Source organism: Myxine glutinosa, chromosome 9 (genome assembly GCF_964187855.1).
Source record: "Myxine glutinosa chromosome 9, kmMyxGlut1.1, whole genome shotgun sequence".
NCBI lineage: Eukaryota > Metazoa > Chordata > Myxini > Myxiniformes > Myxinidae > Myxine > Myxine glutinosa.
In genome coordinates this window covers 18,544,564-18,567,176 of record NC_136269.1, presented here as the reverse complement: position 1 = coordinate 18,567,176, position 22,613 = coordinate 18,544,564, and the positions used below count along the sequence as shown (strand labels likewise).

Genomic DNA, 22,613 nt, shown 5'->3' with positions numbered 1-22,613 from the left:
TAGCCCAATGGCGATAGTGGCTCTTCGGCTATGGCGACCAAAGGGAAAGTTTGCGACAATGACAGAGCTTCAGGGACATGAGAAGAAGTTGGAAGTGTGGCCTGGTCCTGTAAGGTGAAGCAGAGAACACAAAAACTGAGAGGGGACATCTGGACACGACTAAACAGCAACAATGTTACTCCCTTCAAAGCAGACACAAAAACTCAAACATCGCCTAGACCACCTTGCATCGACTGATGAAGCACATTGCTGCCCATGTCTGCCAAGCATTAAGCAAATCATCTGACATGTGCTCATGACTATTCCTCCAGATTTTCAGTCTGACATTACACCAAAGGATTAACCTGAAGCCAATGTGAGCTCAACCAAAATGTGGTTCCTTCTTTATGTCCATAAAGGACACAGCGAATTTTTTTTGCATGTGAACTAAGGTTTACACAGCAAGAGCTTGCAAAATGTACTTATGCCACGCAATTATAGGGGACTAAAAGGATGACAGGAAGAGCATTGGTAACCACAGGCTGCCACAGTCCCCATATTATGCTAGTTCCCTGCAGGGTGGCTTTGTGTCCCAAGAGGCATAAAATCACTCGAGCGAAATACGTAAACGAAGCATATGCCATGCAAACAGTGGTGTGAACAGGAAATGCGCATTCCCAAATGCTTCCTTACTACTTTTATGGGTCTCGTTATTCCTTGCTTTTGTTGCACAACGCAGCAAACCATAATTATTAGGGCCTTAAGATGTGTGCAGTGATGAGTCTGGGAACAACTTCAAATAAAAAAACAAGAAGGGCCACCTACGATAGGCCACTTTATAACTGCCGGCAGTTATGACCGGTATCCAGTCTGCCCTGCTTTGATACAACCCCGCTTTCATCGGACACGTGACCCATGACGTCCTCTTTATAAAACAGAATTCAGAATTGGATTTTCAAAATTAAAAAATATATATGAGGGTTCCACTGGATCTTTTGAGTCCATAGGTTATTTTGAGTCCTTGGTGTATTTTTGATCCTCAGGGTCTTTTTGGTCCTTGGGGCCTTTTAGGTCCTTTGGGTCTTTTGAGTCTTTTGAATATTATGTGTCCTCAGAGTCTTTTGGGTCCTCTGGGTCTTTTGAGTCTTTTGAATATTATGTGTCCTCAGAGTCTTTTGGGTTCTCGGGATCTTTTTGGCTCCTCGGGTTCTTTTGGGTCATAAGTGTATTTTGGGTCTTGGAGGTCTTCAGGGGTCTTGGTGGTGTGAAAGGTATTGGGAGTCTTAAAGGTTCTTCAAAGGTCAAAGCGGTCTCAGCAGTCTAAAGTCTCAAAAGGTACATTCTAATAATATATAATTAATAGAATATGGAATTATTAATAGACAGGATGCTACTGAGTTGAAACAGTATGCAATTCATAGACATATAGTCACACGGCTGGATAAGATGAAATTGCAGTGTTTCTTATTCTTAAAACTAGCGTGAGTCGGCACGCTCCGCGCGCCTCACCACACATTGTTGCAGAGGGATAGGCATCTTTGACCATTTCAGTGTCTTTTGGGTCTTCATAGTGTGAAGACTACATCGGGGGGGGGGGGGTCTTCAGAGCCATTTGGGTCTTCAGGGGCTTTTGGATCCTCTGGGCCTTTAAAGGTATTTTGGCTCTTTGGGGAGTTTTGGGTCTTCGGGGTCTTTGGGGTATTTTGGGTCATATGGGTCTTTTGTGTCCTCTGAGTCTTTAAGAGTCTTTGGGGCATTTAAGGGTCTTTTGGGTTTAAAGGGTCTTTAAGGGTCTTTTGGGGTTTTCAGCATGTTTTGGGTATTCAGGATGTTTTGGGTCTTCTGAGTCTGTTGGGTCTTCTGGGTCTTTTGGGTCTTCTGAGTGGTTTGAGCCTTCAGGGTCTTCGGGGTCTTTTGGGTCTTCGGGGTCTTCGGGGTGTTTTGGGTCTTCGGGGTGTTTTGGGTCTTCGGGGTGTTTTGGGTCTTCGGGGTGTTTTGGGTATTTTGGGTCTTCGGTGTATTTTGGGTCTTCGGGGTATTTTGGGTCTTCGGGGTCTTTGGGGCCATTTGGGTCTTCAGGGTCTTTTTGAGCCTCAAGGCCTTCAAGGGTATTTTGGGTCTTTGGAGTGTTTTGGGTCTTCAGGGTCTTTAAGGGTATTTTGGGTCTTCAGGGGTCTTGGTGGTCTTGGGGGAATTAAAGAGTCGTCAAAGGTCTGAGGGTTCTCAGCAGTCTAAAAGTAATTAAGAGGGTTAATCAAGAGCGTGTTAATTTTGTTTGAAGAAGAACAAGACGTTTTCGTCGCAGATAAACAACACGACATACATAACGACATAACTAACCATATACGTTTGCTCTATTATAATAAACTCGCAACGGTGCCCGCCATATGGGCGGGGCTTCAATTGGGAGGCCCAAATGAAAAGGCAAAATATCAGAAATTGAAGGCTTTTTTTATTTTAAACGATTCATATAAACATCTGTTAAATCATATCACACGCAAATCATCAAAATCTAAACAGTATTTGTGGAATTTCAATAAAAGCCACAGCACTGTTCATATCGGTAAATATTATTCCAAAACTGGAAAAACTGGAAAATTGGGAAATTGGAAAAAAAATTTGGAAAAACAATATAGTGTGGCGGACACAAAAGCCCACTGGCGTGGTGACATCATTCCGCGCACCAAGTGGGCGGTGGCCACGCCCGAGGAGTAAGCGTGGCCTCATGATATACACCGGGCGCGCAGCCCGGAGCGTGCCAGTGTTACAGTGAGCTCCTGAAATAAAGACGCTTATAAGTTACCGCTTGTCCGCTTCCTCCTTGCTCGCAAGCAGCGCGCGTAATGCCGCGCTTTACTGGTGACCCCCTTGACGTTGGATCTGCCGGAGCGATCCTTCCACACGCGACGCCATTGCCATGGCCAACTTCATCAAACTTCCCGAATTTTGGGAGGATCAGGCCGAAGTCTGGTTCGTCCAGGCCGAAGCCCAATTTCAGCTTCGGCGCCTCACCGGCGATGACACGCGCTATAGCCACGTCGTCGCCTCCCTCGGGTCCATAGGGAGGAAGAGGAGATGAGAGAAACCCATTCAGGGCCACACGTTGACGACGACTAGAGAGGAAGTCCGCCAGCCATGCGTGGAGAATTCCATGGATACCAAAGGAGGAGAGTTTGGTGAGCAGAGCGGGGGTGCCAGACCGTGTCGAAGGCACGTGATATGTCGAGGGAGACAGCTCTAATTTCCTGTTTGGCATTGAGGACCTCCATCCATTGTTGAGACAGCAGAAGCAGCATGTCCAGAGTAGAGTGACCTGGTCTGAAACCAAATTGATGATCAGAGATCAAGCCATTGGAGAAGAGGAAAGATTTCATATCCGAAGCAATGATGGATTCCATGACTTTGCTGATAATTGGGAGAAGGCTGATTGGTCTGTAGTTTCTAGGATCTGTTTTTGCACCTTTTTTGTGCAAAGCGGTGATGTTGGCTGATTTCCAAGCAGATGGCAGTTGACCTTGAGCAAAAGAGAGGGTGAAGAGAACAGAGAGAGGGTGAGATAGAGCGGCAGAGCAGGATTTTAGGACCCGTGGGCTGATGCCGTCGGGTCCAGTTGCAGAATCAGAGTCGAGGGTTGACAGAAACTTTTCCACCTTGTCAGGAGGAAAGGACACGGAGTCCAGGAGCAGCAGGGTACGACTGGGTATGGTGGGTACAGAGAGGGATGGGTTTGGGACACAAGATTTAGAGGCAAACACAGAGTTGAGGCATTCAGCTTTTTCACGTGCGGAGTCAGCTGTGTAGCTGTTTGAGGTAAGGGAGGGGATGGAGGGGGAACAAACACCAGAAACGGATTTGACCAGACGCCACCAGGATTTGGAAGAGGGAGACAGATAAGAGAGTTCGGTCTTGAGAACGGTGAGATATTGTTTCCTGGCTCTCCTGAGGGTGGACACACACTTGTTTCGGGTTTTGTGAAAGGAAATGAGATTTCCTTCCGTTGGATTTGCTTTCCAGGAGACGAAGGCAAGTTGTTTCTGGGCAACAGCCTCACCACAAGATTCCGTGTACCATGGACGGGAGGAAGGGTATGACAACTGAAGACGAGATGGGATAAATCTGTGCATGAGAGAGAGCAATTTACTTTGGAAGAATTCCCAGGATGAGTTGATGTCAGAGGTGGTCGAGATGGGAGACCAGTCCAGATGATTGATGGCTGCTTGAAGACCGTGCCAGTTGGCCTGAGTGAAATGCCAGACTCGTCGACGCTGAGCAGGCTCCCTGAGGATGGTCAGAGAGATGTCCACTTTAACAAGGACATGATCAGATGATCCGATTGGAGCAGAAGAAGAGCAGCAGACATTTTCAGGGAAGTTAGTCATAACCAAGTCCAGAAGAGAAGAAGTTCCGTTGACTGAGATCCGGGTCGGGAAATTGACAGATTGTGTCAGTCCCAGTAAGTCGCAGAAGTCCTTTGCTGAGGAGCCATGGCTGGTGAGAGAGGTACCCACACCCAGCCAACTGGCATGATGACAGTTGAAATCACCACATATGAGGAAGAGAGAGTTGGGATGAGTAGATAGAAGTTGGTCCATATTATCAGACAGCGAGATGTAGATGGAGTCATCACTGTTTGGTGGACGGTACAACACACATATGAACAAGAGGTGGGAGCGAAGGGGAAGCCGTAGCCAGAGGTATTCCTGGGGGTGAGGTGGAGAGAGTGCAGTGCAGGGCGAGTGAGGAAGAGAGTTTTTGATAAAGATAGCAACCCCGCCTCCAGGACGAGGCTCAGGTCTATCATACCGGAGGAGGGAGTAGCCCGGGAGAGATACTAAGGAATCAGAGACATCATAAAGGAGGAAAGTTTCTGTTAAGCAGATCACGTCTGGTTTGACAGAAGCAACCTGTATGGAGAGATCAGTTAAGTTTGAACGAAGGCCCCGGATGTTTGAGGTCCATACCGTTAATGAAGAGGAAGGGGGAGCATCAGATACAGAACAGGGGGGAGGAGGGGTAGGGTAAGATGTGGAAGAGGTGGAAGAGGTAGGGAGAGCTGTTGAAGGTGTGTCAGAGATTTCAGAATAGCTCGGAGAAAGGGAAGGATGGGGCGGACAAAAGGTTTGATGGTGATTGGGTGAGGCACAATGTGTTATTTGAGGAGGGGGAAGAGCGAGGCAGAAGGTTGGGGGAGATGGAGGTGAGAGTTGGAAGGGGGAAGAAGCGGGGAGGACGCTTTGAGGAGGGGGAGTGAGAGGGGGGAAATTGAGAAGCAATGAGGGTGGGGAGATTTGAAGGGGAGGGATGAGGGGGGAGTTTGGGATGGAAGGGACAAGGGGAGGGATTTGAAAGGGATGGGATATGGGGGAGATTTGGAGGGGAGGGGTGAGGGAGGAGTCTAGGAGGCGAGGGGCGAGGGGGCGTCTTGGCGGGGAGGGGTGAGGGGGTAGTTTAGGAGGGAGGGGGCAAGGGGGGAGATTTGAAAGGGATGGGTGATGGGGAAGATTTGGAGGGGAGGGGTGATGGGGAAGATTTGGAGGGGAGGGGTTATGGGGAAGATTTGGAGGGGAGGGGTGAGATTGGATTTTAGAAAGTGTACGATTTATGGGAAACGAACATTTATTGCAAAATGAGTTTCTTGTGACCTTCGAGTTAAAAATACGTTTAAGGACGCTGGATGGAGGATGGAGTGCAGGAGAGTTTAGGGAATGTAGAAAAAAGGCACTATAGGAGATGGATATATTTTTTGGGATGAATTGATTTGGTGAGCAAGTCGAAAGCAGCCTTTTAAAGAAGAAGAAGAAGAAAAAGGTGTTATAAAATATGACGGAATACATAACTTGAGGGGAAAGTGTAAACATTGAAGGTTAATAACAGTGAAAACTATCTGGGGAAATGGGGGAGAAACACGTGGTCGAAGAACGAACGAATGAATAAGAATGAATAAACGAATGAGAACAGAGAAGGAAAATTTTTTTTTTTTTTTTTTGGGTTGAGATTTACACAAGGAAGTAGGCTATGGGTGAAAAGCCTGGGAATACAGAGAACGAAAGTTATTGGATCACAAACGACGGACCGCTGAGAGAAAAACAACGCCTCAAGGTTGTACAGTGTACACTGTACAAGGCCTCAAGACACGACACGAATTAACACGATTTTCAATACAGGTATGAAAGATTTGCACCGAAAAATCTTCGTCAGGACACAATATACGTACAACACCATAAATAAATACAGTTTTAACGAAAATACAAATGGGAACAATCACTTAACTTCGATTTCAAATCGTTCGCGACGCGGCAAAGGCCTTGCTCGCGACACGGCAAACAGACGATCAATTTATGAAAGATAAACACCGAGAAACAACCAAAGTTGCACACAATAACTTCACACACCGAAAGATAAATACAGTTTCGACAAAATACAATTGTGAACAGACTTAACTTCGAAAAACGTGGAGACCGTGTGGAGCTTCGAAAATCCCTCCCACCGTCTCCGAGATCTCGCGAGACTCGCTCTCGCGAGACTCTCGCGAGACTTGGTTAATCGCAATCGTCACAGAACCGTCACGCTGTGTTCAGACCCAACCGCCATAACATACTGTACCTGTATTCTCTGTTTACGCTGACAAACAAGGCCCAAATCTTCGTTGTCGGTCTTCATAATTGTCTGCAAACGTTTCTTTCTCTTTTTAGCTGTCCTCTTTCTGGCGTCTTTCAGCTTCTTCTCAAACACTTCCTTCTCAAACACATCCTCTCTCTTTTTGCATTTCGCTAAAAAACTCATGTTCAGAAAAAACCAAAACCCACCAAAGAAGTAAAACACAGCTTCAAGTTCCTCCATAGTTGCGGAGCTGCAGAGTTTAGTGTCGCATGAGAAATTATGGCACCACAGCAGTCGCGGTTTTTTTCGTCACTCCAGATAACTCCGCCTATTTTCACGGTTCTGTTGTGCGATGGAAAAACGACACAAGGATTACCGTACCGTACTGTACAGTGCCGTACCGAACTGTACAGTGCCGTACCGTACCGTTCTGTGCAATGGAAAAGCACCATTGGTGGGTCCAGAGCCCGACAAAACAGAAGGGGGTAAAGACCGTCTCCCTGGAAGATATCACGCCGTATCTTCACATCTGGTATTTCGTTATTTCCTTCTGAGTGCTGCAATATCAATGTGGTATTTCAGAGAGATCCATTGTTTTCTCAATCAGTTTGATTATTTGGGGATTGATTTTGTATTTTTGTATATTTGCATGCATTTTATCATCCACGAATGTGGGACACTGTCAAAAGCTTTTTTATCGTCTATCCAGGCAGTGGACAATTTCGTGCTTCGCATTTTGCAATTTTCAAGTTTGTTCTTGTTCAGTAGTAGGTGATCAATTGTTCCATAACAACCTCTCTTACTTCCCTTTTGTTCTGCCTCTGAACCTCCTTGCTGTGTTTAGATGATGGAACATCATTTCTGGGATGATTCCTGTCAGCAGTTTGTGTGTGGTTGGTACGCGTGTTATCGGCCGGAATTTGTGGGGAAGTTGAGTTTCCTCCAATTAGGATGAGAAAGGTGTTCCCTTCTACAAGCCACTCATCCACTGCCTTTTCCTTTTGGATCAGTTCGTTAAATGCCATGGTGTGTGTGTGTGTCTGTCTGTCTGTCTGCATGCAGATTTACTTTAGTGTGGATTGTTCATTCTCAGATATACTATTATATATATATACTCTGGCCAATCTCTGCCTTGCTAAATGCCCCCATCTTGTTTGAACTGCATTCATAAAGCAAAGTTGTTCATGCAAGTCATATTGTGATGGAGAAACCCCAATAAATGAGTCGGTACATAAAAAGAAAGCATTACCTTCAAAAGGCTCTGCAAGTCTTGCGTCACTCTTCCGAGCTCGTGCAACAGCTGTTTGGAGTGGAGCACCAATGGACTGCCTGTCACTTTCTGCCTCGTCTCGGCCATTTCCGAAACGCACTCCCTGATGTTGGTGGTGTCTCTGAGTGTGCTTGCTGATCTGTGGTTGCTGAAGTTGACTGCAAGTGGAGAATCTTTGGGTCTGTGAGCAACAGAGAGAGAAAGACAGACATGAGTTTTACCAAGTTACAGAATGAAATGTGGGATCACACCCAGCAACCTCCATATTTTCTGGAGTACACATACTTCTCCTTCCTCGTAAAGGTAAGGTCATAGCAGCCAAATGCTAATGCAGTGGGATTGCATGTGTCTAAGTGGTAAACGCTGCTCACTAACAACTTTCTTTTCACACGGATTTGATTATAAACCCACCCTCGTTGGGATTTTAGACCGATCAATGATGCAATGATACCAAGGAACATACGGCATCAAGATGACACACTGGATTGTAAGACCATTGAGCTGTAAGACCAATCTTACATTGGATTGTAAAACCATTGGGCTGCCATTTGCCTATTATATGGTCTGGTAAAATGATACTGTACCGTGCTTGTAGAGTGAGAAAAAGGAGACCACACACTGAGGTGATGGGAAGGTAGGAATAGGGGGCAGCACGTGGACAGAACCAAAGAGAAATGTGCAGTGATCCTCGGGCCAAGATGCATGACACATGCATTCATTAGCAAGGGGATAGATTAGCCGACAAATATGCCACCGCCAAATATGCCACCGCCAAATATGCCACCGCCAAATATGCCACCGACAAATATGCCACCGACAAATATGTCCGACAAATATGGCACCGAAAAATATGTCACCGCGAAATATGCCACCGAAGAATATGCCATTGACAAATATGCCACCGACAAATATGTCCGACAAATATGGCACCGAAAAATATGTCACCGCGAAATATGCCACCGAAGAATATGCCATTGACAAATATGCCACCGAAAAATATGCCACCGCCAAATATGCCACCGACAAATATGCCACCGACAAATATGTCCGACAAATATGGCACCGAAAAATATGTCACCGCGAAATATGCCACCGAAGAATATGCCATTGACAAATATGCCACCGAAAAATATGTCACCGTGAAATATGCCACCGACAAATATGTCACCGACAAATATGCCACCGCCAAATATGCCACCACCAAATATGCCACCGACAAATATGTCACCGACAAATATGTCACCAACAAATATGCCACCGCCAAATATGCCACCGACAAATATGCCACCGACAAATATGTCACCAACAAATATGCCACCGCCAAATATGTCACCAACAAATATGCCACCACCAAATATGCCACCGACAAATATGTCACCGACAAATATGTCACCAACAAATATGCCACCGCCAAATATGTCACCAACAAATATGCCACCGACAAATATGCCACCGACAAATATGCCACCGACAAATATGCCACCGACAAATATGCCACCACCGAAACCTTCAACGCTGTTTGCTTTCCAAAAGTACAATGACTGCACAAAAAACTAGATGGTATTCATAGAATACTTACCCTGCGTAATCAATCTGGTGCGATCCAACTCTTCTGTTTTTGAACGGTTTTTTTCTTTGATCTAATATGATTGCAAGACCATGTGAGCGATGACATCATAAATTTATATTCTCTAATATAATTGTTGCGGAGATCACGTTCAATAAATTTCAAACTGAACAGACTAAGCGTTGTATCTGTCGAATTAAGCCACAATAACAAAGACACCGAAGACATCATCATTAACATATATTATTCCCCATGGGGAGTACTTGACAATGAGCCTTGTTTCAATTTTTTTCCAAGCAGTGGTTTCAGACATATAGAGGTGCGGAGTCTTTCTAAGATGGTGCCTGATCCACGTGACATATGACGTCCTAATTATCATTAAAATATTCTGCAGGAGGAGGCACTCCTATGGTGAAAACTTCGCGTCAATGGGACCAAGAATTGCAGAGAAAAAAAATTCATACTGATCGAATCAATCATTGTACTTGTCGAATGATGACATCATCATTGAATGAATGAATGAATGAATGATCGTTTTAAGGCCATTTTCCCCGCTAGAGCGGGGGTTAGCCTTGCGGGCCCCATGACAATCAATGGTTCCCTGTTTGAGGCAATGTTTTTTATGGCCGGATGCCCTTCCTGACGCCAACCCTTGGTCACGCTCTTACGATGCGCAGGGATACGGTGTATCTATTCTAAACCGGGGTACACACCGGGATCATTCATCCCAGCAAGCTGGTACTCAATTTGCCGACCTCGGAAGGACGACAGGCTGAGTCAACCCCCCTGGCGTTAATTCAGCGATCGACCGGGATTCGAACCCAGGATCCTAGGATCCCAAGCCGGCACCCTAACCGCTAAGCCAACACCAGGGATGATGACATAATGTCATCATTATGACAATGACATCATCATTAACATAACTAATTCCCGATGCGGAGTTCTTTGCAATGAGCCACATTTCAATTTTTTTCCATGTAGCGGTTTCGGAGATATAGAGGTGCAACGTTTTTCGGTTTTTCCAAGATGGCGCCTGTACCACGTGACCTATGATGTCATACTTGTTTAAAAAACTCTACAGGAGGAGCCACTCATATGGTGAAAATTTTGTATCCATCAGACTAATAGCTGCAGAGGAAATTTTTTCATACTTATCAGATCAAGCATTGTACTTGTCGAGTTATGATGTCATAATGAAGGCAGTGATGACATCGTCATCAACATATCTTATTCCCCATGGGGAGTACTTGACAATGAGCATTGTTTCAACTTTTTCTATTGAGCAGTTTGTGGGAGGTGCAAATTTTTTCCAAGATGGCGTCCATACCACATGACCTATGACGTCATAATTATGAATAAAAAATTTCTACAAGTGGAGGCGCTCCTATGGTAAACTTTCGTGTCAATCGGACCAACGGTTGCCGAGAAAATGAATTTTAAAAATGCAGACACGCCACATGTACGTACGCCACACGTACGCACGTAATCACCCAAATGCCTAACCCTGCTTTTCGCTACGTGAGCGCAGGGTAAAAATACAGATGATATTTATTCCGTGTCCAAAGGTGAAAATGGATACCGGGTCACATGGGAAGAAAGAACACTTCAAGATTCGAGAAGTGTGGTTGTAATTGAACAGTGTGATTGCAGCCACTATGTAATTGTATAGTGTGGTGGCAGCCACTATGTAATTGTGTAGTGTGGTTGCAGCCACTATGTAATTGTATGGTGTGGTTGAAGCCACTATGTAATTGTATAGTGTGGTTGCAGCCACTATGTAATTGTATAGTGTGGTTGCAGCCACTATGTAATTGAGTAGTGTGGTTGCAGCCACTATGTAATTGTGTAGTGTGGTTGCAGCCACTATGTAATTGTATGGTGTGGTTGAAGCCACTATGTAATTGTATAGTGTGGTTGCAGCCACTATGTAATTGTATAGTGTGGTTGCAGCCACTATGTAATTGTATAGTGTGGTTGCAGCCACTATGTAATTGTATAGTGTGGTTGCAGCCACTATGTAATTGTATAGTGTGGTTGCAGCCACTATGTAATTGTATAGTGTGGTTGCAGCCACTATGTAATTGTGTAGTGTGGTTGCAGCCACTATGTAATTGTATAGTGTGGTTGCAGCCACGATGTAATTGTGTAGTGTGGTTGCAGCCACTATGTAATTGTGTAGTGTGGTTGCAGTCACTATGTAATTGTGTAGTGTGGTTGCAGCCACTATGTAATTGTGTAGTGTGGTTGCAGCCACTATGTAATTGTATAGTGTGGTTGCAGCCACTATGTAATTGTATAGTGTGGTTGCAGCCACTATGTAATTGTGTAGTGTGGTTGTTGCCACTATGTAATTGTATAGTGTGGTTGTAGCCACTATGTAATTGTGTAGTGTGGTTGCAGCCACTATGTAATTGTATAGTGTGGTTGCAGCCACTATGTAATTGTATAGTGTGGTTGTAGCCACTATGTAATTGTATCGTGTGGTTGTAGCTACTATGTAATTGTATAGTGTGGTTGCAGCCACTATGTAATTGTATAGTGTGGATGCAGCCACTGTGTAATTGTACAGTGTGGTTGTAGCGACTATGTAATTGTATAGTGTGGTTGCAGCCACTATGCAATTGTATATTGTGGTTGTTGCCACTATGTAATAATTGTATAGTGTGGTTGCAGCCACGATGCAATTGTATATTGTGGTTGTTGCCACGATGTAATAATTGTATAGTGTGGTTGCAGCCACTCTGTAATTGTACAGTGTGGTTGTTACCACTATGTAATTGTATAGTGTGGTTGCAGCCACTATGCAATTGTATATTGTGGTTGTTGCCACTATGTAATAATTGTATAGTGTGGTTGCAGCCATGATGCAATTGTATATTGTGGTTGTTTCCACGATGTTATAATTGTATAGTGTGGTTGCAGCCACTATGTAATTATATAGTGTGGTTGCAGCCACTATGTAATTGTGTAGTGTGGTTGCATCCACTATGTAATTGTATAGAGAGGATGTAGCCACTATGTAATTGTATAGTGTGGTTGTAGCCACTATGTAATTGTATAGTGTGGTTGCAGCCACTATGTAATAATTGTATAGTGTGGTTGCAGCCACTATGCAATTGTATATTGTGGTTGTTTCCACAATGTAATAATTGTATAGTGTGGTTGTAGCCACAATGTAATTGTATAGTGTGGTTGTTGCCACTATGTAATAATTGTATAGAGAGGTTGTAGCCACTATGTAATTCTATGGTGTGGTTGCAGCCACTATGTAATTGTATAATGTGGTTGTTGCCACAATGTAATTGTATAGTGTGGTTGCAGCCACTATGTAATTGTATAGTGTGGTTGTAGCCACTATGTAATTGTATAGTGTGGTTGCAGCCACTATGTAATTGTATAGTGTGGTTGCAGCCACTATGTAATTGTATAGTGTGGTTGTAGCCACTATGTAATTGTATAGTGTGGTTGTAGCCACTATGTAATTGTATAGTGTGGTTGCATCCACTATGTAATTGTATAGTGTGGTTGTAGCCACTATGTAATTGTATAATGTGGTTTTTCCACTATGTAATTGTATAGTGTGGTTGTAGCCACTATGTAATTGTATAGTGTGGTTGCAGCCACTATGTAATTGTATAGTGTGGTTGCAGCCACGATGTAATTGTATATTGTGGTTGTTGCCACTATGTAATTGTATAATGTGGTTGTTGCCACTATGTAATTGTATATTGTGGTTGCAGCCACTATGTAATTGTATATTGTGGTTGTTGCCACTATGTAATTGTATATTGTGGTTGCAGCCACTATGTAATTGTATATTGTGGTTGTTGCCACTATGTAATAATTGTATAGAGAGGTTGCAGCCTTTGTAATTGTATAATGTGGTTGTTGCCACTATGTAATTGTATATTGTGGTTGTTGCCACTATGTCATTGTATAGTGTGGTTGCAGCCACTGTGTAATTGTATAGTGTGGTTGTAGCCACTATGTAATTGTATAGTGTGGTTGTAGCGACTATGTAATTGTATATTGTGGTTGTTGCCACTGTGTAATTGTATAGTGTGGTTGTAGCGACTATGTAATTGTATAGTGTGGTTGCAGCCACTATGTAATTGTATAGTGTGGTTGCAGCCACTATGTAATTGTATATTGTGGTTGCAGCCACTATGTAATTGTATAGTGTGGTTGCAACCACTATGTAATTGTATAGTGTGGTTGCAGCCACTATGTAATTGTATAGTGTGGTTGCAGCCACTATGTAATTGTATATTGTGGTTGCAGCCACTATGTAATTGTATATTGTGGTTGCAGCCACTGTGTAATTGTATAGTGTGGTTGCAGCCACGATGTAATTGTATAGTGTGGTTGCAGCCACTATGTAATTGTATAGTGTGGTTGCAGCCACTATGTAATTGTATAGTGTGGTTGCAGCCACTGTGTTATTGTATAGTGTGGTTGCAGCCACTATTTAATTGTATAGTGTGGTTGCAGCCACTATGTAATTGTATAGTGTGGTTGCAGCCACTATGTAATTGTATAGTGTGGTTGCAGCCACTATGTAATTGTATAGTGTGGTTGCAGCCACTATGTGATTGTATATTGTGGTTGCAGCCACTATGTAATTGTATATTGTGGTTGCAGCCACTGTGTAATTGTATAGTGTGGTTGCAGCCACTATGTAATTGTATAGTGTGGTTGCAGCCACTATGTAATTGTATAGTGTGGTTGCAGCCACTATGTAATTGTATAGTGTGGTTGCAGCCACTGTGTAATTGTATAGTGTGGTTGCAGCCACTATGTAATTGTATAGTGTGGTTGCAGCCACTATGTAATTGTATAGTGTGGTTGCAGCCACTATGTAATTGTATAGTGTGGTTGCAGCCACTATGTAATTGTATAGTGTGGTTGCAGCCACTATGTAATTGTATAGTGTGGTTGCAGCCACTATGTAATTGTATAGTGTAGTTGCAGCCACGATGTAATTGTATATTGTGGTTGCAGCCACTATGTAATTGTATAGTGTGGTTGCAGCCACTATGTAATTGTATAGTGTGGTTGCAGCCACTATGTAATTGTATAGTGTGGTTGCAGCCACTATGTAATTGTATAATGTGGTTGCAGCCACTATGTAATATTGTATATTGTGGTTGCAGCCACTATGTAATTGTATAGTGTGGTTGCAGCCACTATGTAATTGTATAGTGTGGTTGCAGCCACTATGTAATTGTATAGTGTGGTTGCAGCCACTATGTAATTGTATAGTGTGGTTGCAGCCACTATGTAATTGTATAGTGTGGTTGTAGCCACTATGTAATTGTATAGAGTGGTTGCAACCACTATGTAATTGTATAGTGTGGTTGTAGCCACTATGTAATTGTATAGTGTGGTTGTAGCCACTATGTAATTGTATAGAGTGGTTGCAGCCATTATGTAATTGTATAGTGTGGTTGCAGCCACTATGTAATTGTATAGTGTGGTTGCAGCCACTATGTAATTGTACAGTGTGGTTGCAGCCACGATGCTGTGCACAAATCCTTTTTTACAGGTAGTAATAGAGTCGCCACTGGAAGTTATGAAAATCCATTTTGGAAGAGGGAGGTGTAGGTGTGAGCTCGCCCACACAGAGTGCACTCAGGCGTCCCGGTGATGGACTGCGAGTCGGTGGACGTTTGAGTGCTCAGGTGTGTGCGTGAATGCTGATTTCTGTCCTTGGAGGCGTGAATGGAAATAAAATTCTGTACCCAATGGTGATCGTCCGAGCGAGCAGCTCACTTGCAACAACAACACAAGTGCTTTTTTTATTTCAATATTTAGTCCTCATTGCATCAGTATACGTGAGTCGGTTACAGGTAACTCGAAACATAGCATGATGCATGTAAGGAAAAGGCTTGTGATGATGCCAAACACAAAGAACATTTAAAATGAGCAAACGTACACATTGAGATACACATTGGGACGTCCTCGAGCGAATGCCTTGTACATAATGACAGGGATGACGAGGTTGCTGCACAAACTGTGACTTGTGAGGTCTCCTTAGTGGTGGAAAGACCTGCCACAGGTAGTTGCCATTTTTACCAGCCTGGTTAGCTGTGCATGCATTTAAGCAATGACGTTGTTTCACAGTTCCTGTAAACCATTCAGTGCATGATTGAAGATATACAGGGACTTCAGAAAGTATTCACATCCCTTGACTTTTTCACATTTTGTTGTTACATCCTGAATTTAAAATGGATTAAATTGAGATTTTTGTCACTGATCTGCACATAATACCCAACAATGGCAAAGTGGAATTCTGTTTAGAATTTTTCACAAAATGATTTAAAATGCAATACAGAAATAACTCATTTACATAAGTATTCAACCCCCTGAGTCAATACCTTGTGCAAGGGCTTTTATCAGCAATTACAGCTTCGAGTCTTCTTGGGTATGTCTGTATCAGCTTTGCTCATCTGGATTTGGGGATTCTTTTGGAGAATCTGGATTTTTCAAATTGATTTGATTTTAAATTTTAATTTATTTATTGATTCAAATTTGATGAAAAGAAAAAATTAATTAAAAATTTATTTAATAAAAAAATTATTTAATTAATTTTTAATTAAAATTAAAATTTGATTTTTATATTAGATTTTCAAATTTATTGATTTTTTGTTTTAGATTTTTTGGGATTCAAATTTGGATTTGGAGTTTCTTTGCAGATTTGCACAGGCTCCATCAAGTTGAATGGGGAGTGTTGTAAAAACCAGAGTTACAACATTGTCTCAGATTGTGAGTTTAATTCTAAATCGATCTCTAGCAATACCTGTAAGAAAACCAACAAGCAACATATCAACATTCAGCATTCATAGGAATCAGTAATGGATTTGTAACTAGCACAAGCAAGCCTGGAACAAAGGAATAATACGCACCATCTAAGTATGCACAACATTACACACGATAAATGTCACAGGAATTATCGTAGCGCTGTTTGTCTGAGTTCTTATAACTGCCGCGCAGTGGACAGAATCCGCATAACACCTGGGTTCGAACTTAGGCACAATTTCACTACAGGGAGCATCGGTGAACAGCAATCTTCAAGTCTTTCCACAGATTCTCAATGGGATTAAAGTCTGGGATTTGGCTGGGCCACTCAAGGACTTTCAGATTGTTGTTCTGAAGCCATTCCAGTGTTGCTTTGGCTGTATGCTTGGGGTCATTGTCCTGTTGGAACGTAAATCTTCGCCGCAGTCTCAGGTCTTTTGCATTCTGAAGCAGGTTCCCCTCAAGGATTTGCCAGTATTGCTAGCTTTTGCTGGTGCAGGCTGAATATTTCATAATGCCTTTTGCAAGAAAAAGCTATTTTGTGCCAGAATAAGCTACCTAGTGACTAACCGGGTCGGAAACGTTTCTGTGCTACTTGGATAATTGGCTGCCAAAGGTGGAGAGGACGGGGGAGCAGAGGGACAGGGTAAGGAGAACGACAGGGATAGGAATTCTCTCGGTTTTCTTTCCATATTTTACTTTATGTTTGCCTCATGCTAGGAAAATATTACGAAGGATCATTCAACACAGAATAGAACACTTAATTAAGTGTTGCAGAAGAGGAAGAGGTGCAAGAGGTTAATTCTCAAATCTGAGGTGGATCATGGAAAAAGAAAGGGAATAACAAAGGAAGCTGAATCTCTGTTTTATAGATTACTAGTACACCCGCTCACTACAAGAGTGGCAAGAAGGGTCATTCCTCTTTGTGGTATGTAGATTACAGTCGATCTATGGTCGGGTCTCAAGAACATTGGGTGTGTATTCATTTACCAAGTTTCTTGTGGAGAGATCACCAAGTGGTTTAAGCATTCGAGCAAGCATTCCATTCAAAACAGTTAAGGAACGGCTGGCTTGGCAAGCGCCAGCTAGCTGCTTGGTAAATGAGCACATCCCGGTCTTCCTCCCTTTCAGTTTCGTATTAAACAGCAGGAGCAAGTTTCAAAAGTTCGCTACGAAAAATGCCACGGTAGCGGCAGAAAGGGCCATGTTATTAACCCAACATTTGTGGGTTATATAGAGTACAGTAGATCTTCGCTCAGTTCTGCAAGTAAACCGTACTTCACGGATGTTGGGATTCCTCCAAATTTTTTCATTTAGTGTTATAAAGAGCATTAGCGACTGTTTAAAAAGCTAAGCATTCGTGTTTGTGGTTTATAATATTTTTACTTCCTGTGGAAGCCGTTGCTCCCACGGAAACGCCATTATAACTATAAGCTATTTATACACGTTGTCACTGCAGGAAAAACGCATTGGTGAAGTGGGACATTATTAGTATGAATATTGTTTTGTAATAACATTAACAATATGTGATAATCATTAATTTTGTTATTAAAAGCGTCTTTGGAAAAACGCCACGATAAATCTTCTTCTTTGGAAAAACGCCACGATAAAGCTAATTTAACATTGATATACACCTCAACATGCAACCCCATTGACGGCAATAACAGGGAAAACCCGCTCGGGGGAGAAAACCCCCTTGGGTAGGGGGGCAAATGAATGCGCTACAACCTTCATTATGTAACCCTTCGTCATCCTGTCAAGATTGGTTGAGATTGGATAAGTAACGACAGAATGTATTGGCGTCAAAAATTCATCAGACAGACACCAAATGGCGTATTTTAGTTTGATAGCAAAGCTTTTGATTGTGTTGATCATGAATTGATGTGGATCACATCTGATAAGAAACCTGTACATGAAATAAGAAACTACAACAAGAACAGAGTATTGAAAAACAGAATGGTTTGGAAATGGAAAATGGTTCAGACGCAGCTAGGGGTTCATTCTCTCCCCTTTTTTTCAATCTGTAGAGAGAGTACATCATGAGGAAATCAAACTTGGGTGACGGAGGCTCGAGTGAGGATTGGAGGAAGATGGATCAACAATCTAAGCTAAGGTATCCTGACGATAACACTGTTGGCAGGAAGTAAAGACGACTTGATGAAACTGCTGCAGACATTGATGAAGGAAAGTGGAATCTTTATTTAAAGCTAAAAAAACAATAAAATCTTGTCAACTGAGAACATCATCGTGTTTATATTTGGAGTCGATCGTGTGGAAAGTTTCATCTTCCTGGGCTCTGATATTGAAGCGACTGGAGAATGTAGAGGATAATTTAATAGACGGTTGGCGTTGTGGAGAACAGCAATGTCAGGATTTGTGGAGAACAAGAAGATTGATACTTTTGAAATCTGGTGTTCGAGATGAATGTTAAAAATTACGACTACAAGAAGAACAAACAAATCAGTCCTTGAAGAAACGAGACCTCCGTGTACATTAGACGCACCGATGCCGAAACAGGAAGTCACTTTGGTTGGACACTTCATGCATGCAGAAAACGACAGTCTGGGCGAGACGTCAACCATGCTGGGTGTGGTTGATGGAAGAAGAGGAAGATCCCCTCTCCCTGTCAAGACTGGAGGGCCCCAATGCAGTGTTGTGGGCCCAGTCCTATTCCTAATCTTCATTAATGATCTCTCCGACTCCCTGGAAAATCCTCTTGATATATTTGCTGACGACTCCACCCTCTGCCGTGACATCCCTCATCCCTCAGACAGGTAGGCAGCAGCCTCTTTCCTCTCTTCCGACCTTGATAAAATCACAAGCTGGTCAAACACTTGGAAAATGTCATTTGGAGCCTGACAAATCTCTCACTATCTCTCTCCGAAAGGACCGCCTGGCAAACCCTCCTATCCACTTTCTAAACCCCCCCCGCCCCCCTTAAGGAAGTTGTCATTCAAACTCCTGGGTCTCACTATCAGCCATGATCTTACATGGGCAAACCACACTTCAAATCTGGCCTCCAAAGCCAGCCGCTGACTGAGCATCCTCTGTCGTAGAAAGTCCTTCCTTGGCACACCTGAACTCCTATCCACCTACAAGGTCTTCATCTGCAGCTTGATAGAACACTGTTCTCCCCCTCCAGACTGACTCCCCTGCCTCACATCTTGACTCTGTGGAAACCAAGGCCTTAAAGATCATTGGAAGCTACTGTGCTGAAGCTGCGTCTATGGGCCAATCACTTCACCATCATAGACAGGTCGGCAGTCACTGACTTCCACCGCATCATTTCTGGTCTTTCACCCTCTGCTTTTTACGTGTTTTGCCGTCCTCCCCCCTCCCAGGTTTCTGAAGGGCTCACACGGTCCACCATCAACCCCCTTCTGGTTAAACTACCTAAATCCAGAATTGCTGCTCACCTCACCTCATTTTGTGTGCCGTGTCTGCATTTTAAAAATTCATTTTCTCGGCAACCGTTGGTCCGATTGACATGAAATTTTACCGTAGGAGCGCCTCTGCCTGTAGATTTGTTTGCTGATAATTATGACGTCATAGGTCACGTGGTACGGACGCCATGTTGGAAAAACATTACACCTGCGTCTCTCTGACTCTTGAAAATCCACTGTATCTCTTTGCTGATGAATCTACTCTCTGTCGCTCCATTCTTCATCCCTCTGATCGGCAGTCTGCAGCCTCCTCACTCTCTGCAGACCTGGACAAAATCACAGACTGAGCAAACAAGTGGAACATGTCTTTCAATCCTGACAAACCTCACACTCTTACGATGTCTCTCCGAAAAGACCGACTGGACAACCCTCCCATCCACTTTCTGAATAATCCTCTCCAAGAAGTTCTGTCACTCAAGCTTTTGGGTCTCACTATCTGCCATGATCTTTCCTGGGAAAACCACATTTCAAATCTAGCCTCCAAAGCCAGTCGCCGACTGGGCATCCTCCGTCGTGCGAAGTCCTTCCTTGGCACACCTGAGCTCCTCGCCACATACAAGGCTTTCATCCGCAGCTCAATGGAATACTGCTCTCCCCTCTGGGCTGGTGCTCCTGCCTCACACCTAGCTCGTCTTCACGCTGTTGAAACCAAAGCATTCAGAATCATTGGAATCTCCCGCGATGAAGCTAACTCCAAGGGCCTCTCACTCACTCACCGCAGGCAGGTTGGTGGTCTTTCCGTCTTCTACCGACTCCTCTCTGGCCTTGCCCCCCCAGCTCTCTCTGGGCTCTGTCCCGCAAATATTCCTACAGGTCGCACAAGATCTGCCTGCAACCCTCTTATGGTCAAACTGCCAAAATCAAGACTCTCTGCTCACCTTCACTCCTTCATTCCTCTTTTCTCCCGCCTCTGGAACAAACTCCCTCACTCTCTTCAATCCCACTCCACCTTCCAGGTCTTTAAAACAGCTGTTCACCACCATCTCTTATCTTCCCCCATCCAAAACCTTGATCTTTTCTACCCCCGCTAATTTCACCCCAATTCCACTTTTTTGAAATACCAACTTCTGTCCTGGAAGTCCTTGGTGTCTTTGTGTTTTATACTTCTCCCTCCCCCCCCCACCCCCCCCCCCCACCTTCCCACGCCTCCTCCCCCCAAGCCCTCTCCCTTCCACACATCTCCCTGCTCTCAAATGTTGTGTTTGTGTGCTTCCCCTTTTCTCCCCATCTTGTTTTCCGCTCCCTCTTTTTATATATTTTGTTTGTCTGGTTGATTTGTTTGTGAAGTAAATGTTAGCTCTTTCACGAGCCTCGATTCAGTATACAAAAAAAAAAAACCAAAAAAAAAAAACCTCTATATCTCCCAAACTGCTCAATGGAAAAAATTGAAACATGCCTCATTGTCAATTACACCCAATGGGGAATAAGATATGTTAATGATGATGGCATAGGTGCCTCCATTATGACGTCATAATGCGACAAGTGTGACGCTTGATCTGATCAGTATGGAAAAAATTCCTCTGCAACCGTTAGTCCGATGAATACGAAATTTTCATAATATGAGTGGCTCCTCCTGTAGAATTGTTCTAATGATAATTATGACCTCATAGGTCACGTGGTACAGGCGCCATCTTGGAAAAATCGAAAAAAGTTGCACCTCTACATCTCCGAAACCACTCCCTGGAACAAAATTGAAACATGGCTCATTGTCAAGTACTCCCCTTGGGGAATAAGATATGTTACTGATGATGTCATTGGTGCTGTAATTATGACGTCATAATTCGACAGGGAAAACACATAGCCTGATCAGTTTGAAGTTAATTGAGCGTAATCTATGCAATAATTATATTAGAAAATATAAATTTATGATGTAATTGCTCACATGGTCTGGCGACCATGTTGGATCAAATTTTTTTTAAAGTTCAAAAACAGAAGAGTTGGCTCGCACCAAGTTGACTGCGCAGGGTAAGTATTCTATGAATACCATCTAGTTTGCTATTTATTTGCTGATTTTCCAAGATTCACATCCAAATAGGAGGAATGACCACGTTGCTGTCAAAGATCCTAAACTTAGTTTTGGTGATATAATTATTTCACTTCCACATTTCCTCGAGTCTCATGAATGCACCGCTTGCCTTTCGTACCCGTTGTAGTACATGTACATCTCACAAATAAACGAGCAAATACATTTATCCTAAAACCCGTCATTCGCCATGATGGCGTTAATTAGAATAAATAAGGTGGATCATATCCTGGTGATGCAAAACTACCCTTTCAACTTTCCAGTCGATGATATCAGAACATCCCGAACTTTGATTTCTTGGCTTCTTCAACATAGGAAGAACAAAAAGATTTGAATTTTTTTTATTGTTAATTTCTGAACTAAACTAGCCTGGTGTTGGCTTCGCGGTTAGGGAGCCGGCTTGGGATCCCAGGATCCTGGGTTCGAATCCCGGTCGATCGCTGAATTAACACCAGGGGGGTTGACTCAGCCTGTCATCCTTCCGAGGTCGGCAAATTGAGTACCAGTTCACTGGTAATTCCCTGCTTGTCCTAAAGCCGCTGTCACACCTTGACGTTTTAGCCAGCGTATGCCGACGTATGAAAAATTTGGCGAATACGCTGGCACACGTCGAATACGTTATGGGTAAGTTTTGTATACGTTAAGAGCACGCTGAAGCACGCTGGCATACGTCGTTGTACGCCGAGCTCGTCGACAAATTTTGTGCATGCACAAAATTTGTCGACGTATGCCAGCGTATGACTCACACCGGCACTCAATTTTGATACGTCGGCATACGCTGGCTAAATCGTCAAGGTGTGACAGGGGCTTAAGGGGCGACTAACAGGGTTGGCGGCAGGAAGGGCATCCGGCCATAAAACATTGTTTTCAAAAAGGGGACCACGGTACCCAAAAAAGGCCAACCCCTGCCCTGCGGGGAAAAATGACCTCTAA

General features: G+C 43.5%; 1 protein-coding gene across 2 annotated transcripts in view; it reads right to left on the bottom strand.

The window, feature by feature from the left end:
• KIAA0586 (KIAA0586 ortholog) overlaps positions 1-22,613 on the bottom strand; it is a 414,056-nt gene that overhangs the window by 137,843 nt on the left and 253,600 nt on the right. For both annotated transcript variants that reach the window (XM_078784140.1, XM_068129752.2), the window contains 2 exons: positions 7,829-8,030; positions 1-107 (listed from right to left, as the gene is read on the bottom strand). The exon at positions 1-107 is cut by the window's left edge and continues 126 nt beyond it. In XM_078784140.1, the coding sequence (XP_078640266.1) occupies positions 1-107; positions 7,829-8,030 (309 nt within the window). The remainder of the gene's footprint in view (positions 108-7,828; positions 8,031-22,613) is intronic.